Source organism: Osmerus mordax, chromosome 19, assembly GCF_038355195.1.
Source record: "Osmerus mordax isolate fOsmMor3 chromosome 19, fOsmMor3.pri, whole genome shotgun sequence".
Classification (NCBI taxonomy): domain Eukaryota; kingdom Metazoa; phylum Chordata; class Actinopteri; order Osmeriformes; family Osmeridae; genus Osmerus; species Osmerus mordax.
The window spans coordinates 5727991-5746575 of NC_090068.1; the positions used below are offsets into that span (position 1 = coordinate 5727991).

The window sequence follows — 18585 nt, forward strand, 5'->3', positions numbered from 1 at the left end:
AGGTTTTTATGAAAAGTCACGTTGCGCTGCGGCACAGTTACAGCCGACAGACTATTCACATCACCGCATCCTTCTGTCGCTCTCCCATCTGCTGCAGCTTTCTCCAAACGCATCATCAGGTAAGAAACAGTCTGTTAATGCAATCACTACAGTAAACGATGTATAGGTCATTTTCTGCTGTTAACTTATTGTGGAGTTTAAAATTATCTACCTATTGTATGACGCAGGCAACGTTAGCACAAAGTTAATAGTTTCCGTCAAGGACAGTATTTTAGCAGGGACTGTCTTGCACCGTAGCAAGATTTATCGGTGTAAATTCGAAAGGTGAAGTGACTCGGTTTCCTATCTGAAAGTTAGGTTTAAACCTTCAGCCTGTTGCAAGGATAAAAGAACAGGAAGCTGTGTCGCTATGTGTAACCGCATTGTTCTGAAATACTATTGCCAATAGGCAAATGATGGTGCAATTCAATTTACTGTCATCCTTGCTCGGGGCTAGGGTTACTGAAACGTAGTAAATCTCATGTTGTATCTTAAATATTCTACCTGATTTGCATTTTGCCTGCCATCACACATTTTAACCACAGACATAGCTAAATGTTAGCTATGGGGCCACAGGTCGCACGTGTAACGGTACACGTTGATCCTCTTACCTCTGGATAAAAGAGTCCAAAATAAACGGCCATACCACTAACCTACCTTAGACAGCTGCATCATCCTTATCGTCGTCATCGCAACATGTTACGATGTTACCGTGTGTGCGTGACTCCCCACTCCCACCCCCTTGGCCTACGTGCAGAAGAGGATGTCATAGCGGTCTAGCCCTCGTGACCAAATGCCCCTCTGTCGGGGAACCCAATACTCCGGTTCATTTGTTAATATCTAATGACCTGACATACAGCATCATAGATTCGGATGTTATGTGTGTGTGTGTGTCAGTTATTTCCCAAGGTGAGACGATCATGCGCCACAGCCATAGACTGTGCCAGGGAGGACAGTTAGCCAACGCCTTTTGATGTCGCAGTGCAGAATCTGTGTCTACTTTTTTGGTAGTCTTGATCTCATGCCACAACAAATATTTTTCCTACTTTTTCCAATCAGATTTCAACTTGCATCTAACACTACCTGCAGTAACATTGCTATGGAATTCAGGCCTTCGGATTTTAGGTGACATTCACCTATACAGCAAACAAACCCTTATTGACACTGCTTTCTGTAAAGCTTTTCACCTTCCAGCAACAGACACACACACACCATGCAGGTCCCTCAGGTCTGCCAATAGAACATGTAAATACTGTTCTCTTCTCCCAAAAGATGTTCTCCCCAAGAGCAATCTGAAACCTAGCCTATTCCCACAAGGACATGTCCTCATTGGATGAGATGTGAGCACATTTGTGTGTGTGTGTAACACACCAGCCAGTCCGAGGAATGCTGAGTGTAGGCTGCTGAATGTTATCTCATGGCCGTAAGCCGGGGATTAGCAGAAAGAATACACAGTGTGTCAGGGCATACCCTTCCATAGCAACAGAATTGAGCAAACTTGTGGAAGAGAACCCACTCGGTACACCCCAAACTCATTGTTATCCAAAAAGTAACAATACTTATTTTTTCTTCTGTGAATATTAGCTTCTGCATTGGTCAAAAAGTGTCGTTTCAGATCCAGATTCAGCCCTTGTCCTCTCTGTAGGCCAAACCCTGGAGAGGGTTGGGGACAAATGGACTACAATCCCTGGTTTTGATGTGTAGATTTCTGACACCTGATAAATCCCTTATGTGCACCTTATACTAGATGTGTGGACATGGATAGGCATTTTTATTATTCTTTAGCAGCCTAGCCATTCATCTGTTACAGAACTGCAACACATCATTTGTTTAAGGCCAGGATTTATGACCCTGACACACAAGCAGCCATTTTGTGTCTGGTACCAGGCTAAGAGTCCTGTTCCATCGTGACTAAAACATGAGTGTCAAATGTTTTTGTTGATATTTATATTGGATGCACAAAATAATAAAATTCTTAAAAGGTGGAAAAAGCTCTACAATCTAAATGTGTGAGTGAAAGTACATATCACACAATCGAAGAGGCCTGTCACTGCTTGTTTTCTGGCAGACACTAGTGGAAAGAATGTTTTAGAATGGAACGTTCCTATCGGTTGGTCCATTTGTGTGTGTAGGCTAGTTCCAGAGTGGGTATTGATTGGTGTTGAGTGTGCCTATATTGTGCCGTTTCTCTAAATGACAAAGTCACCCACTGGACAGACATGGCCCCGAGCAGGAGATGAGAGAGGATTCATGGAGGAGGGTCGAAAGAGGACGAGGAAATGGAGAGACCAAGAGAGAAAATTAAGGGAATTAAACAAAATAAAAGGGTGACTGCAGGAAAGATATTTGAGAGAGGGTTGTTATTACAGCTGATGGAGAGTATAATTTATGAGGATTGGCAGTAGACCGTATAGGAGAGAACAATTACATAATCCCTCCCCCTCTCTTTCTTCTCGTTATCACTATGACTACCGTGTAGTGTGAGGGGGGGGGGGGAGGTAGTGGTGTGGTTGTAGCCACGGTTACGTAACTGCCTGCTTATTTACGCGAGAGTGATGAAGGGTACTGTGGAAGAATGCAGAACGAAGGCTTTAGAACACAGAGAGGAAGTTTGTGTGCATGTCTGTGCAGGGTTTCCCGCAGCACTTTTCAGTTAAGGCGGCCGCCTAAGCAACACGCCTACTGCCTTAACCACGTCGTCGTCAAAAATAAAATAAAAAGCACTTCCTGTTTAACTAGTTCAAACTAGGCTTGTCATACACCACATATCCAGGCTGTCTCATGACGAGTAAAATATGACGACATGTCCTTAACAATCGCATTCCTGACATACTGTCACTTCTGCTGTGACTCTACTTTGTAAACCTTGCTCAATCTTTCTCTCTTCTCTTTCTTTCCCTCTCCTCTCTTTCCCTCTACCTTGTTGCTTCCTTTTTTCTCTCATGCTCTTGCTCTCTCTCTCTGCCAGTATGACTCACCAATACCCAGCGCTGACTCCGGAGCAGAAGAAGGAGCTTCAGGACATTGCTGAGAAGATCGTGGCCCCAGGGAAGGGCATACTCGCAGCTGATGAGTCCACAGGTGTGTGTGTGTGTGTCTTCAACCTGTGATGGTGCACTGCCGTGCACATCCTTACCTTCAAGTGTGCATGTGCACTTTCACAACATTTCACCACATTGTGCAGTCACATTTTGGGTGTGCTTACCTGTGTGTGTGTACACAGGCAGCATGGCCAAGCGTCTGAACCCCATCGGGGTGGAGAACACCGAGGAGAACCGCCGCCGCTACCGCCAGCTGCTGTTCACGGCTGACGAGCGCATCGACAGCTGCATCGGGGGGGTCATCTTCTTCCACGAGACGCTGTACCAGAGCACGGATGACGGCACGCCCTTCTCCCAGCTCATCAAGGACCGCGGGATGGTCGTGGGCATCAAGGTGGGTGTCCGACCCAGATTCCTTCAGCAGGGCTCAAAGCCGGTTTGTTGAGAGGACTGGAGTCCTACTTGGCCTGCACATGAATGTAGGGGGGTGGTAACCATGTCTAGACCACACAAGGCAACACGTTTTAATGACTCATTCACTGATGAGGCTTTGTGTATAACACACGAATGCACTCCGACACAGATACACTCAAATCAGGGGCAGTGAGTGTTTAAACAGACAACATATAACATGTGCGCGCGCACACACACACAGTGTGTATTTCCAGAGGATTAGCTAAGCTTAAGGATACTTGTAGGTACGTTGAGGTCAGGCTCTGGGATGACCAGTGCAGTGTGTGTCAGTCAAAGGATTTCCTTACATAAACCTTCCCCCGATCTTACCACAGCACTCCGAGATCCATAGATCCTTCATATAAATACTGTAACAGAGGCATGTTTTATGATCAGTGTGTTTTACTAAGCAAGATCTCTCCCTGCAGGTGGACAAAGGTGTTGTGCCCCTGGCCGGGACCAATGGAGAGACCACCACACAGGGTAGGAGCGCACACACACACACACACTCTCACATGCATACACACACTCACTCTCACATGCATACACATACGTACACTCACTCACTAAATAATTGTCACCCACTTACCTCCACACCCTTGGTCTCATGGTGTGTGTGTGTGTGTGTAGGTCTGGATGGACTGTCTGAGCGCTGTGCTCAGTACAAGAAGGACGGCGCCGACTTCGCCAAGTGGCGCTCTGTGTTGAAGATCAGTGAGACCACGCCCTCTGAGCTGGCCATCATGGAGAACGCCAACGTACTGGCCCGCTACGCCAGCATCTGCCAACAGGTGTGTGTCTGTGTGTCTGTGTGTCTGTGTGTCTGTGGGTGTATTTGGCGTTCCGTAACACAATGCGTTGCGTTTCAGAATGGTATTGTTCCCATCGTGGAGCCTGAGATCCTTCCTGACGGAGACCACGACTTGAAGCGCTGCCAGTACATCAGTGAGAAGGTGATTGATCCTTCTCACCCAAGCCGTGCAGCCAACCAGATACATGACGACACATTAGTATAGAGCACACTGTACATCATAACATACTTTATTATTCTAATATCGCATTTAATGCCACTCTGACTTTTCTCTAATAACCGAGTTACCGCCAATGTTTGACTTTTCTCCTCTCTCTCACACACACACACACACCACCCTAGGTCCTGGCTGCAGTGTACAAAGCTCTGTCAGACCACCATGTCTACCTGGAAGGCACTCTGCTGAAGCCCAACATGGTCACCCCCGGACACTCCTGCCCCAACAAGTACAACAACGAGGAGATCGCCATGGCAACCGTCACCGCTCTGCGCCGCACTGTGCCCCCCGCCGTAACAGGTCAGACACCTACTGTCACTTTCACTTAGCCTGGAATCGAATGGGTATTAGTCTGGAACCTCTCAGTGCATTATTTTACTTCCAAGGGGTGTTGTCAGTCCAAAATGCCTCTGGACACAATTGGATAGAATTTGATTGAAACAACCATTCAGCGCAACAAAACATAAAATCTCGGTTGTTCGCCTCAACTGTGCTCCACTCTACAGCCGTCATATTAAATCCGCCCCATACCAGATAAATGGTTGTGATTGACCAGGCCTGATTTTAGTCTGATAGCAAATAAAGGGGGTGGCTAGACCTATTTGCCAGAACAAATAAAACAGCTGCTTCCCTCCCACCCAGGTGTGACGTTCCTGTCCGGTGGCCAATCAGAAGAGGATGCCAGCATTAACCTGAACGCCATCAACACCTGTCCACTGGCCAAGCCCTGGGCCCTGACCTTCTCCTACGGCCGTGCCCTGCAGGCCTCCGCCCTCAACGCCTGGAAAGGGGACCGTGACAATGAAAAGGCTGCCACAGAGGAGTTCATCAAACGCGCCGAGGTACAGAGTCAGAGTGCCCATATCACAGACATGTAGAACCATCAATCCTTAGCAATATAACACCAAACCCAGTCCCCCCCCCCACCACCACCACCACCACCATCTAGTGCAGCAGTAATAAACCTCTGTTTCCTTCCTCTGTCCTCCAGGTTAACGGCCTGGCAGCGCAAGGGAAGTACGAGTCCTCCGGAAGCTGCGGCGCCGCCGGACAATCCCTCTACGTGGCGAACCACGCCTACTGAGCCCCTCGCTGCACATTCCACTGCCGCCAACCAATAGTTTCCTCTGCTGCTGCTCCGCCCCTTCACCCCCCCCCCCCCCCCCCCCACTAGTCACAGGCCTGCGCTGTCTACTGTACTTTAGGACTGCCGTGGCGACGTCGATGCAATGTGACCGAGTTTGTGTATTTAAAAGCTGTTTGTGCTGTATCCATGCTAAAGAAAAGACAGAGGGTCCAAACCTGTGCTTGTGTGAGCAGTAGTTGAAGTCTAGTGGGCATTTTAGGAGAAGGAACAGCTCTTTATCCACGATAGTGCAAGTCAAGAGAGAATTACGGTTTTCTTTACTAATTGTTTTCTAACGGTAACAATTGTGAGGACGAGGATTGTGACCTGGTCGAATAACAAGTCAGTAGTCACTCAATACCTGTCTTCTTTCACGTCAATCTACTCTCTTTCGCTCATCTTCCCCCAATCCATTCACCACCGACCTACCTTTGCCTTTCAGTCCTTACTCTCAATTCAATCACTCCAGAGCAGCTCAGATCTTGTGTGTGTAAATCGTGTGTTTCGCTTCTGTCTGAATGCAGTACGGACTCTGTAATCGCAATACTAACAATCTCCCTGGCAGAGTGACCAATCAAAAGAACCGTTAACATCCGTAGTTAAAGACCAATCAAAGACTAGATTACATCCTATGGCAACCAGTGTGTGAAGTGTTATTTATGCAGAGTTTTCTGTGTGATTCTGAGGAGTGAAGGGGTGTTAGTAATCACACTCTCACCCAAGCCAGAGACTGAAACCTAGCCGAGGTGGATGGGTAGACTGCAAAACCACTAAACACCAAGTCTCAACCTAACCTTTCTGTTTTTCTCCTTCTGACCTCCAATGATTGGGACTCTCCCTGTGTCTACCGTGTCATCAAAATATTAGCTTTGAATTACCCCGTATTGAGTTATGTGACAGTGTTGATATATGTGACGCTTGTTTGTCTTGATCTTCCCTTGCCCCCCTCCTCGACCAATGGCCAGAGAAGTAATAAGGATGAATCTGATTGTCTGTAGGGGATGGGGGTGTCACTGCTTTGTTGGAATACTGTGATGTTTGTGATGTTAGTATTGTTCTTGAAGCACTTGGTGTGTCAAATAGTGGACAAACTTACAGAAAACTACAATAAAAATTACAAAAACGATTAGAAACGTTGTGTGAATATTCCTTATTCCTTCCGCAGTGGGGTGTTCAATAATCAATATGCATTATTATTATTACACATTCAATTATATGGGGGGGGGGGTCTTTTTTGTGAAAGACCCAGAGAAACACAAATATCCGACGAGGCAAATTCCCGGACAATTTTGGAATCCCTGCCGGACGCATTCTTTAGGTCTCGAAAAGAGGACATGTCCGGGTAAAAGAGGACGTCTGGTCACCCTAATTTAATTATCGATCAAACTGCTACTTTGCCAAGTTAAGTTCATGGCTGTATTTCCCTTTACAAAGGATTTATTGATAGGATACCTATAGCCCTGTATTTGGCCATAGGAAATCGGTAACTCACAATCTATTTTTGCAATAATCTAGCTGCGGTGTGGTCATTTACTCAGCTGTCACTTCCAACCGTTCTCCACTTCCTTATTGTCAGTGCATTAGGTCCGCCTTCTGGCTCATGATTGGGTGGATGGGGGTGCGCCTTACTTTGATTGGAGAATTTTCTTCCGTATGCTCCAGCCACGCCTCGTATGAGGAAAAATGACTACCATGGAAGTGGGTGAGTGAGATTTGTGTAATGTTTCCTCATAAATGCACACCATTTTCAGAATAATAACATTTCTGGAAGAAAGGTGTGGGGTAACAGGCTCGTTTTGTTAATTGTCCCACAATGTGCCATAAATGCTAGGTTTGGTCGTTAGCTAGTTTGACAATTAGCTCGCGCTAGCTACTAATGTTAGCTAGCTAGGCACAGTGTCCTAGACCTGGATTTTTCTCTGGATAACATTAGCCAGTAACTCAGTAGCTACTGTGCCCAACAAGATACCTAACCATGCTACACAGTGATGCTGATGCAGTGGGAATGATCGTTGGATTGATGGGAGCGTCCATGGCATTTGTCTTGGTCTGTTTCAGACAAATGTATTGCATACTGTACTATAAAGAGTCGTAATTTAATCTGTTAAACATATTTGCGACACTGTGCTTTAAATCAGGGAGGTTCTATGGAGTGAACAGGAAAATAAGCAACAAAGGCCTAGCCTACATCCTTGGACCTGCAATTAAATTGTTTGTGTGCTGTTGCCTGGTGCAGTGTGTAGTGTATCATTATGTGGTTGTTACCTGTTTTGAGGATAGTGTGATGGTTATGTGTGTTTGTTCGTATGCTATCGCTTTGGTACCCATTGAGTCCCTGGATGAGTATTTCTCTGTCTGGCGCAGAACGACAGCGGGGTCGGTACGCAGCCCTGGCCATCGCAGCGGTTGTGATTGTAGTGGGGGTCCCTCTTTGGTGGCGCACCACCGAAACTTACCGTGCCTGGCTGCCTGTGCACGAGATCAACGAGTTGGCCCAGCTGCAGGTATGTTTTGTAGTTATGTGTTCGCATACATTGCTATCCTGTATAACCTCTGTCTAACTTCCACTACTTGTTCTTTAGCTTCAGTTGAATGTCGATGTAGAAGTTGTGTTCTCCCGTGGAACCCTGACCCCAGAACAAGGGAAAAAGGTTCCATTAACACAAACACGAGATGAGGAACACACAGTGGACGGTAAGGGTAACGGGCTTGGTGTTTTTGATTGATCAGCAAGTAGCGATGACTGTCCATGCAAACTTGATTGAATTTTTAAATACCTGTTTAGGTTTCCAATTCACATCATCTAACTTCGACCTAATGTTTCTCTTCTTCCTTTTGCTCCTCCTAAGCAAAAACAAAGGAGCATGTTATCGGTGTATGTGTATAATTTCTTCACTCTTCCATATGTCTTGTTCTCTCTATAGAAAATACTTCTCTGAGGTACAAGTATGAGACAAAGTACCGCACAGCTACCATCATGGAGGAGGATGCTCTTAACCAGCCTACTGCTGCAGGTCAGGCCTCCTCAGCCTCAGCCGTCAAACTCAGCCTCCCAGCCCTAACAGCTCCCTTAGGCAAAACCATGCAGATATGACAAAAGGAAACTAGCATCTGATTGCTCTATATCCCTCTGTCTCTCTCTGTCTCTCTGTGTTCCCTCCTTTAGAGGCTGACGGCGCTCTGCACACGCTCAGTGAGAGCCCATGTGGTTCTGTGGTGGTGCACGTGATCCCGGAATCCTCCTCGCTACTTGCAGAGGTGAGGACGAGACGTTAGCCTTCACAAACTCCTGCGTACAGTATGCCTCCTATACAAAACGGAAGAGGGGAAAAAAGACAGCGTCCGTGTGTTAATGGCGTGGGGGTGTGTGTCCCTGTCAGGGCGTGAGCGTGTACGTGGGCCGGAGGAGGACGGCCGTGCTGCGAACGAGCAGCGCTCCGAGAGGGGGCGTGACTCTCAAGGAGGTGCTGGCCGCCCTGGAGCCGCAGGTCACCAAGGTGCTGCACATGATGTCGTTCAGCCACACTGACATCGCCGCCGCCATCAGCGACCGAGTCCGCCTCGGCGATGTCAGCAGGGAGAGTCTGGTAGACAGCATGAGAGCCTTCAAGTCCAGTCCAGGTCAGTTCATGAGACCACTTGAGACTAGAAATGTCCATGTTACTGTGCCGATAGTTCACATGAGACTAACACATTTTCCCCACTTGAGCCGGTTTCTAGCTAGACCACTTCCAGTAGTTTCCTTTCCTCTCTTTCATTCTTATCCCCCTTTATATGTTTTACCCTCCCTGTCTAACTCCAGGATATGAGATCACCTTCAGCCTGCTAAACCCGGATCCTAAGTCACACCGCCTCCACTGGGACATCGAGGGAGCTGTACAGAACTACATCCAGCCCTTGCTCACAAAACTAGCCCCTGTCGCCAACTTCAGCATCGACTCTCAGGTGGTCCTATCTCCATATCTCATCGGACTCGCTGATCAGCTACATCTGTGTGGCTGTCAAATATGTAACTGGGTACCCTTCATCTGTGTGCTATAGATCCTGTACTACGCAGTACTGGGGGTCAACCCTCGCTTTGACAGCAGTGTTAATGCCTACACGCTCAACGCTGAGAGCCTCGCTCACGTTATTAACCCTGTGGAGGCCAGACTGGGTGAGATGCGCACACACGCGCACGTAAATGTACACGGCACCAACCGTGAAGAGCTTATCGGTTGGGAGAAGTAGCCTACTGGCAAGGTCATACATGTGGACGTTGAGGTGACGTAGTAAAGATAGCGAGGTAGGTGTTTTCTGTGTCCAGGCTCCAGTGCAGCTTCCTCCAACCCGGTGTTGAACTTCCTTCTGTACGTGCCTGATGCCCACCACTCCCCCCTCCACATCCATGGGCACAGGAAACAGGAAGTGCCTTCCAACGCATTCCACTCTCCACGCTGGGGTGGCATCATGGTGATACGCTGCCACCTTCTTACAGGGCAGCTGCAACAGCTTGTTGGCAAACTCCAGGGCAATCTCGTCATCGCTTTATTTTGTAGGACAAACTCCTTCTCATCCCATTTTTCTTACTGTAGGTGTATAACGTCAACGATCGCTATGGGCCTGGGGCTGAGTTTCCTGTTGATATCAGCATAGACATGGCGAGAGTCATGGGAGTCTTCCTTGCACAGCTTCGGTCAGTTGAAAAACAAGCGAGTGTGTACTTGTGTGAGATGTATTTATATGTGTGTAAATGCAAATGCCTGTGAGGGTCAGTGGAGATATTATTGTGTGCTTGTATGTGTGTATTTTTTTGTGTAACCTTCCTCTCTCTCTCTCTCTCTCTCTCTCTCTCTCTCTCTCTCTGTCAGACTAATGCTGGGGGTGCAATCCTCTGCCCCTCCCCCTGGCTTCCTGGTTGAACCGTGTGGCAGTGCAGGATTGGCAGACTGGGAGCTGGACCGCCTTATGTGGAGTCGTAGTGTGGAAAATGTTGCCACAGCAACGACTACCATCACCTCATTGGCACAGCTTCTTGACCAGATTGGCAATATCGTCATCAACGACAACATTGCCCAGCAGGTGTGTGTTACAGTACATTTGAAATCTAATCTAAAGGCAAAGCGATAAGCTTCAAGGAGGTTTTACTATTGTTTTCGAAGTGACAAAATACCTATTTTTGTCGCTCTCACCCAGGTTTCGAGTGCTGTCGCGTCCCTGCAGTTGGCTGTGGCTGAGTTGGAGATGGGGAACCTTGGCTTCGCCCTGCAGTACAGCAAGGAGGCCATCTTGGCATCGGAGAGAGCCTTCTTCGACCCCTCACTCCTCCACCTCCTATATTTTCCAGACGACCAGAAGTTTGCCATATACATCCCCTTATTCCTGCCCATGTGTGTCCCCATCTTGCTGTCCTTGCTCAAGATCGCCTCTGAGATCAGACAGAGGCGCAAGGACAAACAGGCGAAGAAAGACTGAGACACATGCGTACACAGGCATAGATACCCAAATGGCCTATGGCCTTAATTCACAGACCACTGTGACACGGGTCAGTTAATCTACAGGAATGTAGCGCGAGATGAAGTTAAGGAGGCTTGAAACTCATCGTACTACATGGATGAATGGAAACCTCAATGGCCTTGGCTTCATACGATTGTACTTCTGATGTGGTCCCACTGCACTCTAAAGCCAAGTCATAAGTAGAAAAACTAGTATCAGGATGGCACTGACAAATTATGTTTCTACACTTCCAAGCCCACCTCCTTTCTATTTGTTAATACCATTATAGAAAATACCAATGATGGATGCACTGTACTACTGTTAAAAGGGATGTTATTTAATGAAAAAATGTTGTCTGACATATTGAAAGATACATGATAAGTGGTGTTTTTTTTTTACCTTGTTTTAGACTATATGAAATTAAATAACAATACACGTATATTTTTCGTAAATGTATTCTTTATTGTAGTGACAGTGTGTGGTTTGATACCCTTATAAACTTAGCCTTAAGACTGTCTTGAAATAGTCTTGATATTAGTACATATTATTAAGTAAATGCACGGACAGCAATACGCTGCTTTCGGAAAGCAATTAGAAAATTCACGTTCTACATTTTGCATGTTTTGAAGCGCACCTTCACGTCCGCCGCCATATTTTCAGAACGGAAGCTGGCTGGTTTTCCAATTTAGTTCTTGGATTCAAGTATACCGAACAGTTTTTCCCACCCCACAATTTAGAAGATAATTGTGTTTGTATCGTTAACAGTCTCATATTCGTGACCGTTTTAATCGGCGATCATTTAGGTTGTTTGATTTGTTTGTACACACGTTTGCAGTGCTTTTTGTTTGTGATCGATTCGGAGGAATGTCTGGAGGAGTCATTCGAGGCCCAGCGGGTAATAACGACTGTCGGATTTACGTGGGCAATCTTCCCCCAGACATTCGCACCAAGGATGTCGAAGATGTTTTCTATAAATACGGGGCCATACGGGACATTGATCTGAAAAACCGAAGAGGAGGACCGCCGTTTGCCTTTGTTGAATTTGAAGATCCTAGGTGTGGCGTTGTTTAGTATAAATGGTAGCTATATATAACAAACCATAAAAGTAGTGTCAGTCCTTGTCAAAACGTTTATGGGCCGTTGTTTTTATGGAGTGCTTAATGTCCCTGCTTCGGCCTTGTACGTTACGAACCGAGTCTTACCAACTTATGTCGACTGTTTGTCTTAATAAGGGATGCAGATGATGCTGTCTGTGGTCGTGACGGCTACGACTATGATGGCTATCGCCTGCGTGTGGAGTTCCCACGAAGCGGGCGTGGGGGTGGGGGAGGTATTGGAGCTCCACGGGGAAGGTATGGCCCACCCTCACGCCGCTCCGAGTACAGGGTCATTGTCTCAGGTGAGGTGAGTCAGTCAGTCACTGGTATTGTTGCCAGTTGTACAGTATGTAGGTCAACAGTATCCATTATGTATGCTCCCACACCTTAGGCCTCCCACCCAGTGGAAGCTGGCAGGACCTGAAGGACCACATGCGAGAGGCAGGTGATGTATGTTACGCTGACGTGTTCCGTGATGGCACCGGTGTGGTGGAGTTTGTACGCAAGGAAGACATGACCTACGCCGTCCGCAAGCTGGATAACACTAAGTTCCGCTCTCATGAGGTAGGTTAGGGTGACGGACATGGGATAATGGCTGCACACAAGAGAATAGCTTTGGAATTTGGAAGGTTTACCAAGGTAAGTCTTGGAAAGTCACACAGCAGAGGGTGGGGGAGAAGTGGATGAATTAGGGAAGGGAAAATATAACTAACCCTGTCTTCTAGTCTGAATCGGCTTGTGTGAAGAAGTTTGTTTCTCACAGAGCAGCTGTTTGTGTGTCTCCGTGTGCATCCAGGGAGAGACAGCTTACATCCGCGTGAAGGTGGACGGGCCCCGTAGCCCTAGCTACGGCCGTTCCCGCTCTTGCAGCCGCAGCAACAGCCGGTCCCGGAGCTACTCGCCGCGCCGAATTCCAGGTTCCCCAAACTACTCCCGCTCTCGCTCACGCACCTAGGCCCTCAACCAGCTCGTCTCCGAGATGCTTACAGCACCCACCCAGACCCAGGGACCGGCCACCTCTAGCCCTGTGTGGTCTGAGACTTCCCACTCACTGATCAGTTTGACGTCAGCTGTGACTCACTCTGCCCCCTGGTGGACAATCAGCTTTATTACTCAGTTCATCCTCCTGATCCGTCTTCTCATTCCTCTCACCCTGTTGGTCGAACTTTTGTCGTTGTTGTCCCCCCCCCCCTTTCTTTCCCATAACCACCGTCCCCCCTCTCCTCCCCTCTCCTCACTCCCCTTTCCATCACCCCGCGTTTCACCCTCTAACTCATCTCTACAAGCCCTGCTGTGTCATTCTGACTGGTAACTCTCCCCTCTCTCTCCTTGTTTGAACCCAGTGGAAATGGGACAAGCAGCCTTGGTGCTTCCATCATAGTGTGGCCTTGTGCTAACGCATGTTGTCGGCAGGGATGGGTTTGTGAATGGTTTTTCGAGGATACATGTTGTTTTTCTGGGCCTGGCGTGTTTACTTGTGTGAACTGTTGTACTTTCACCTTCTCATGTGTCTTTCTGTAGAATTCAGAGGAGCAGGATAGGATGGAAACACAGGAAAAGTCATATTAGGATAAACAGGAGGAGGAGTCAAATAAGGAGCCAATGGTATGACAACCGTGGCCTCTTAAAGCCAACTTATAGGCTTTAAGCCTGATTATTTTTTTTATTTTTTTTTGACAGTGTAACTGTATGTTTATCAGTACTATAATTCCTAAGTTTGGCTTTGCAATATTGTATCCCATGTCTCTTGCCCGGTGTTTGTTACACCTATACATCTACTCTCACTGTAAGGATGTTAGTATGCATGTCCATTGTCCATGCTGGTCGACCAGTAAGATCTTCGTTTTTCAATCCCAGTAGCCTACTCAGTAATGCCCAGTGTAAAATATTGTATTTTTGAAAATGATTTTGCTCTTTATGTATTGTAGCATCATTTCACTTTAGTTTGTTTGTATATTCTCTAGTTTCTGGCCATGGAAGGAAGGTCATGGGGGGGGGGGGGGGGGGGGGGGGGTGGCTTTTGTAGACAACAAAAGCTCCTTCTTTTGCATGGGTGTGATTCTAACTTGTTGCCTCCTTCTCTTTGGTTCTGCTGGTATTCTGAAGGTTTGGATTGGGCTCACTGTCTCCCCATCCCGGAGCCGGATCAGTGGATCAGGATTCAGGATTAGGATTAGGTTTAAGGATGGATACGTGGAGCAGGAGCGTGGGAGCATTTTACTGGGAGAAGATCCCGACCCTCTGGGCCAGCCCCCCCCCTCCCTGTCCCCTACCAACCAAACCGGAATCATTATGTTAAAATAACTCACCTAATTGGCACTCAAACATAACAAATTCCTTTGTCATTTGCTTCTTTTGGTGGAACCTCAGATTTGCGCCCTGACGGGATCTTGATCGGAAATCTTTTCTTTTTATCCGAGGTATCTTCTTTTCATAATTATAAAAAAAGAGGAGCAATCCCTGGAGCAAAAGCCAGGAGGCGTGCTCCGAGGCACAGGATGGACCCGCGCGCGTAAGGAGTGGTAACGAGGGCTAACGAGGGGCATTCTAACGTGGGAAGGAGGGAGGGAAGGAGGGCGTGAGAGGGTGAGATGTCGTAATTATGGTTTGCGAGTTCAGTTTTACATTTACATTTAGTCATTTATCAGACGCTCTTATCCAGAGCGACTTACAGTAAGTACAGGGACATTCCCCCCGAGGCAAGTAGGGTGAAGTGCCTTGCCCAAGGACACAACGTCATTTTGCACGGCCGGGAATCGAACTGGCAACCTTCAGATTACTAGCCCGCTTCCCTCACCGCTCAGCCACCTGAGTTTTAGTTCATATACTCACATGGTTTGCAGTGTTTATGCCTCTCGTCAATAAAAACCCATTTGCACAGCAGTATTAATTCTTTCGTTGTATTCACTTCTTTGTGCCAGTGTTTCACTCTAATTACCACATTTCACTTGAAATAGAACATGGTTCAGCATCATTCAGAAGCATCAGACAAGCTTGTCAAATCTTATCACATACCTTAGGTTTACCTGAAGCATGTGATCTGACATGTTTTTACTTAAATTTTGTACTATCATTAAAAGGCCTTTCTTGATTCTAAATGTTCCACTCCTACTGATAATGTATTACCACCCAAGTCAGCTATCATCAAGTGTTTTTCCCCAAAGACTAGGAATGGTCAGTGATTTAAAAAAACCCTGTATAATTCTAAATTTAGTGGGACTGATTTCACCATCCCAATCAGAAAACCAGATATTTAACGCAAACTGACAGAAGGCTTCATGGATGGCACCGTTCACTATACCACTTCATTCATCAGTGATATACCTTTGCTGTCGCATATAAGAAAGAGTCACAAAGATTAAACAATCATCATTCAGCAGCCAGTCGGATGCATAGTAAGACCAAGCAGTTTAGCATCAATCAGCTTCCCAACAGAGCTGCACAGCATTGTGGGTGGAAATAAGATGCAGGCAATGGCATGCTAGTGGAAAACGCTTGTAGCGACCGGGTGGAAGTCGTGTTCGAGCCAATAAGAGAGTCGGTGCAATGCGGGGGGCGGAGCAAGTGAGAACGTGGCATGTAACCGCATATGAGCGACACAGTGGTCTATCATTCGTAGCGTACAGGATACAAACACGCAGAACTTTGGTTTAAAAAAAAAAACGGGAAGAGTTATTTGTGTGTATAAAGTCATTTGTAGTACAAAAGCGAAGTCAGACAATAAACAGGTGAGCTACGATTTTTCTAATGTCAGTCTATCATAATCATGGAAGATGCACTAGCAGCATCTCCTGCGTTCAAGTTCTAAGATGTGCGCAATCGGAACTCCAGTCACTGTTCTACTCGGTGTGTATGTGTAATGTCCAGACTATGCCTAAAGATGCAGTCTATTTCTAAATATATAAGGCATGACAGCAACGTCAGATGTAGTCGTTACAATGATAGTCTGGGTTACAATTGCAAAAGCAATGCCCAGAAACATCGTTAACAGAATTGGGTGATTAAGAAGTGTCGCCGCGCGGTCATTCAACACCTAGCAGATGTTTCAATGTAGATACAACGTTGCTGAATCCATTTTCAACTGCGCTCTCGAAGCACAGCCTGTCTTCAAGGACAGAGACGAAATTAATGCCGCTGTCATGATAAAAAAATAAATCTGATAAATAACATTTTAACCGCAGTTATCCTTAGAAGTAGAAAGTTATCCTTATTAACTCGAACGTCACTGCCGACCACATAGATAAACGCAGGTGATTTTCAGGACTACAGGTGTAGTAAAGGGGAGACAGGTGATCACCTAGTCAGACCACTGCCCCCCAAGGCTGATCACACTGTGCTTTTGTGCGTAGTTTGTGATTCATGTTATAGCCATAATGGTTTGTGGATTCTTTTAGTTTATTGCTGTTCCAAAGGCATAGCCTATAGTGAAGCCTTTTTGGTTTAGTCACAGAGTAGGCCATTTGGACAGCATCGACGTCCATGTTGCCATTCCGTGAGTTGAAAACCAGTCCAAGTTTGTTCTTGTAGTTGGATATCACTTGGTGTCTATAGATTATGGGTTCAACCTAATTGCATGAATTAATGCGGTATTCCCCTTGCATCTTATTCAGCCTGGGATTGCTGTTCATCATGGACAGAGGCCAGATTGCTCTCTGTCAGAGCGAGGTGATAAAGTGTTGGTTGGGAGGAGATGGATAACTGAGCTGTTTGGCTTAGAGCTGCAGACTGCAGAGATCAGGAATGAGAAAATCAGGAATTACAACAACACTGCTCAAACCACCTACTTCAACCTCTCATCTTGTGTCCTGTTGTGTGTTGTTGTTACTGGTTCTGCAATTTGTCAGCATCCCTCCCACATGAAGCATCATGGGGGTCACCGTTTGTTTGAGTTTTTTGGAGGGTTGTGGCTGCTGACTCTTCTACATTCCCTGCAATGGAGACCAAGACCTAGTCATGAGACACAGCACCTTACCCTACACCAGAGACATGTCCATGTGTTGGTTTATCACAGTAATTCAGTAAAACCACATGTGATTTACAAGGGACTGAAGTAAAAGCTGACAGTCTGGACACTGCAGTATGTCAGGCCTTGCTTGGAGTTCAAACGTGCGCATGTCTGTTCTCAGCCACCATGACTGACAGGAAGGCGGTGATAAAGAACGCAGACATGTCAGAGGACATGCAACAGGATGCGGTGGACTGTGCTACCCAGGCCATGGAGAAGTACAACATTGAGAAAGACATTGCTGCCTACATCAAAAAGGTAACCTGGGGTTTTGCATGGGGTCTAGAAGTTTCCCGACTTAAGTTTCGCGCGTTTAAGAGTCAAGATGAACACGTTTTGTGCCCACCTTCCCCTCCCTGACCCCAACCCTCTCTCCATAGGAGTTTGATAAGAAGTACAACCCAACATGGCATTGCATTGTGGGAAGGAACTTCGGCAGCTATGTGACTCACGAGACCAAGCACTTCATCTACTTCTACCTGGGCCAAGTAGCCATCCTGCTCTTCAAGTCTGGCTGAGCCCCCCCCCCCCCCCCCCCCCCCCCCCAGATAACCTAACCTACCCCCCCCCCCCCTTACCTTATTTACCCCTTATTGTGACTCCTCTGAACCACATTACCACCGACAGTGAAAGGGGCTCCGCTCTTCAACTGGACTGTGATACACAGATGGCTGAGGCCATTCTTACTTACTCGCTTACACACACACACACAATACACAAACAAACGCCTTGCCCCCAACAATTGCATCCACACACTTGCTCAAACACAGACTAACTCATACTCTACAAACGTTCTAGATTATTCTTAAGACCTGGCTGTGCACTGATGCATGGACCGTGTACATTACTTCATGTGTATATGTTGCAGTATGATAAACATGCTTGTCATGGAGTTGCCTAAGATGACTCAGCAACAGGATATTTTTGTTTATGATGCTTTTTTTATTTTCTGTTTGATTTATTGTTATTAAAGATGTTGTACAAAATGCTTTGACTGTTGCTTAAACATTATTAATAAAGAGTAGAATACTTTATTTCAAAGTAATATTGCCTCTTGTCTTTTAAGTTAATGTCTCTTGGGTGTGTAACTATTTGTCAGATAATTGGCACCATCCATCCATAATATAATTAATCTTTTTTTCATGAGAATGTGAAGGAAAGGGCACCATCAGTCCAAATAATTTTGTTCTAATCTCATACCACGTTATGTTCAAAAATGCCGTAGGCCCTAAAAAAATTACACAGCAACGAAGTTATAATTAAATAACAGATCTGATGAGTGATAGAGAGCGACGACCATTGCGCAGAAGAGGAAGTTATG

The 18585-nt window shown here is 46.5% G+C and overlaps 4 protein-coding genes across 4 annotated transcripts; all 4 read left to right on the top strand.

Annotated features, from left to right (window-relative positions):
- Nucleotides 1–9: 9 nt before the first annotated feature.
- On the top strand, nucleotides 10–6820 carry aldocb (aldolase C, fructose-bisphosphate, b). Its single transcript, XM_067256701.1, has 9 exons — nucleotides 10–119; nucleotides 3008–3120; nucleotides 3263–3474; nucleotides 3962–4016; nucleotides 4164–4324; nucleotides 4403–4486; nucleotides 4687–4861; nucleotides 5204–5403; nucleotides 5553–6820. Exons 2-9 carry the CDS (start codon nucleotides 3009–3011, stop codon nucleotides 5643–5645), a joined length of 1092 nt encoding a protein of 363 aa, XP_067112802.1. The 5' UTR covers nucleotides 10–119; nucleotide 3008; the 3' UTR covers nucleotides 5646–6820.
- Nucleotides 6821–7354: 534 nt separating this feature from the next.
- On the top strand, nucleotides 7355–11595 carry pigs (phosphatidylinositol glycan anchor biosynthesis, class S). Its single transcript, XM_067257276.1, has 12 exons — nucleotides 7355–7389; nucleotides 8052–8191; nucleotides 8270–8381; nucleotides 8612–8701; nucleotides 8854–8945; nucleotides 9068–9308; nucleotides 9490–9632; nucleotides 9729–9843; nucleotides 9994–10139; nucleotides 10262–10362; nucleotides 10538–10748; nucleotides 10863–11595. Exons 1-12 carry the CDS (start codon nucleotides 7371–7373, stop codon nucleotides 11139–11141), a joined length of 1689 nt encoding a protein of 562 aa, XP_067113377.1. The 5' UTR covers nucleotides 7355–7370; the 3' UTR covers nucleotides 11142–11595.
- A 258-nt stretch (nucleotides 11596–11853) lies between these two features.
- LOC136962946 (serine/arginine-rich splicing factor 1B-like) lies at nucleotides 11854–14877 on the top strand. The gene is made up of 4 exons (XM_067256881.1): nucleotides 11854–12217; nucleotides 12395–12561; nucleotides 12651–12823; nucleotides 13056–14877. The coding sequence occupies exons 1-4, from the start codon at nucleotides 12027–12029 to the stop codon at nucleotides 13212–13214; spliced, it is 690 nt and encodes a 229-aa protein (XP_067112982.1). The 5' UTR covers nucleotides 11854–12026; the 3' UTR covers nucleotides 13215–14877.
- A 965-nt stretch (nucleotides 14878–15842) lies between these two features.
- Nucleotides 15843–18291, top strand: dynll2b (dynein, light chain, LC8-type 2b). The gene is made up of 3 exons (XM_067256879.1): nucleotides 15843–15987; nucleotides 17386–17522; nucleotides 17645–18291. The coding sequence occupies exons 2-3, from the start codon at nucleotides 17391–17393 to the stop codon at nucleotides 17780–17782; spliced, it is 270 nt and encodes an 89-aa protein (XP_067112980.1). The 5' UTR covers nucleotides 15843–15987; nucleotides 17386–17390; the 3' UTR covers nucleotides 17783–18291.
- The last annotated feature ends 294 nt before the right edge of the window (nucleotides 18292–18585 follow it).

What these genes read in the sequence shown, in the direction of transcription:
- dynll2b (XM_067256879.1), top strand. Translation starts at nt 17,391, where the DNA reads ATGACTGACAGGAAGGCGGTGATAAAGAACGCAGACATGTCAGAGGAC. An exon ending in TTGCTGCCTACATCAAAAAG is followed by an intron (nt 17,523 to 17,644) that starts GTAACCTGGGGT and finishes CTCTCTCCATAG; the next exon opens with GAGTTTGATAAGAAGTACAA.
- pigs (XM_067257276.1), top strand. An exon ending in ACGAGTTGGCCCAGCTGCAG is followed by an intron (nt 8,192 to 8,269) that starts GTATGTTTTGTA and finishes CTTGTTCTTTAG; the next exon opens with CTTCAGTTGAATGTCGATGT. An exon ending in GTCTTCCTTGCACAGCTTCG is followed by an intron (nt 10,363 to 10,537) that starts GTCAGTTGAAAA and finishes TCTCTCTGTCAG; the next exon opens with ACTAATGCTGGGGGTGCAAT.
- aldocb (XM_067256701.1), top strand. Translation starts at nt 3,009, where the DNA reads ATGACTCACCAATACCCAGCGCTGACTCCGGAGCAGAAGAAGGAGCTT. An exon ending in GGATGGTCGTGGGCATCAAG is followed by an intron (nt 3,475 to 3,961) that starts GTGGGTGTCCGA and finishes CTCTCCCTGCAG; the next exon opens with GTGGACAAAGGTGTTGTGCC. An exon ending in TGGAGAGACCACCACACAGG is followed by an intron (nt 4,017 to 4,163) that starts GTAGGAGCGCAC and finishes GTGTGTGTGTAG; the next exon opens with GTCTGGATGGACTGTCTGAG.
- LOC136962946 (XM_067256881.1), top strand. Translation starts at nt 12,027, where the DNA reads ATGTCTGGAGGAGTCATTCGAGGCCCAGCGGGTAATAACGACTGTCGG. An exon ending in GTTGAATTTGAAGATCCTAG is followed by an intron (nt 12,218 to 12,394) that starts GTGTGGCGTTGT and finishes TGTCTTAATAAG; the next exon opens with GGATGCAGATGATGCTGTCT. An exon ending in CTAAGTTCCGCTCTCATGAG is followed by an intron (nt 12,824 to 13,055) that starts GTAGGTTAGGGT and finishes GTGTGCATCCAG; the next exon opens with GGAGAGACAGCTTACATCCG.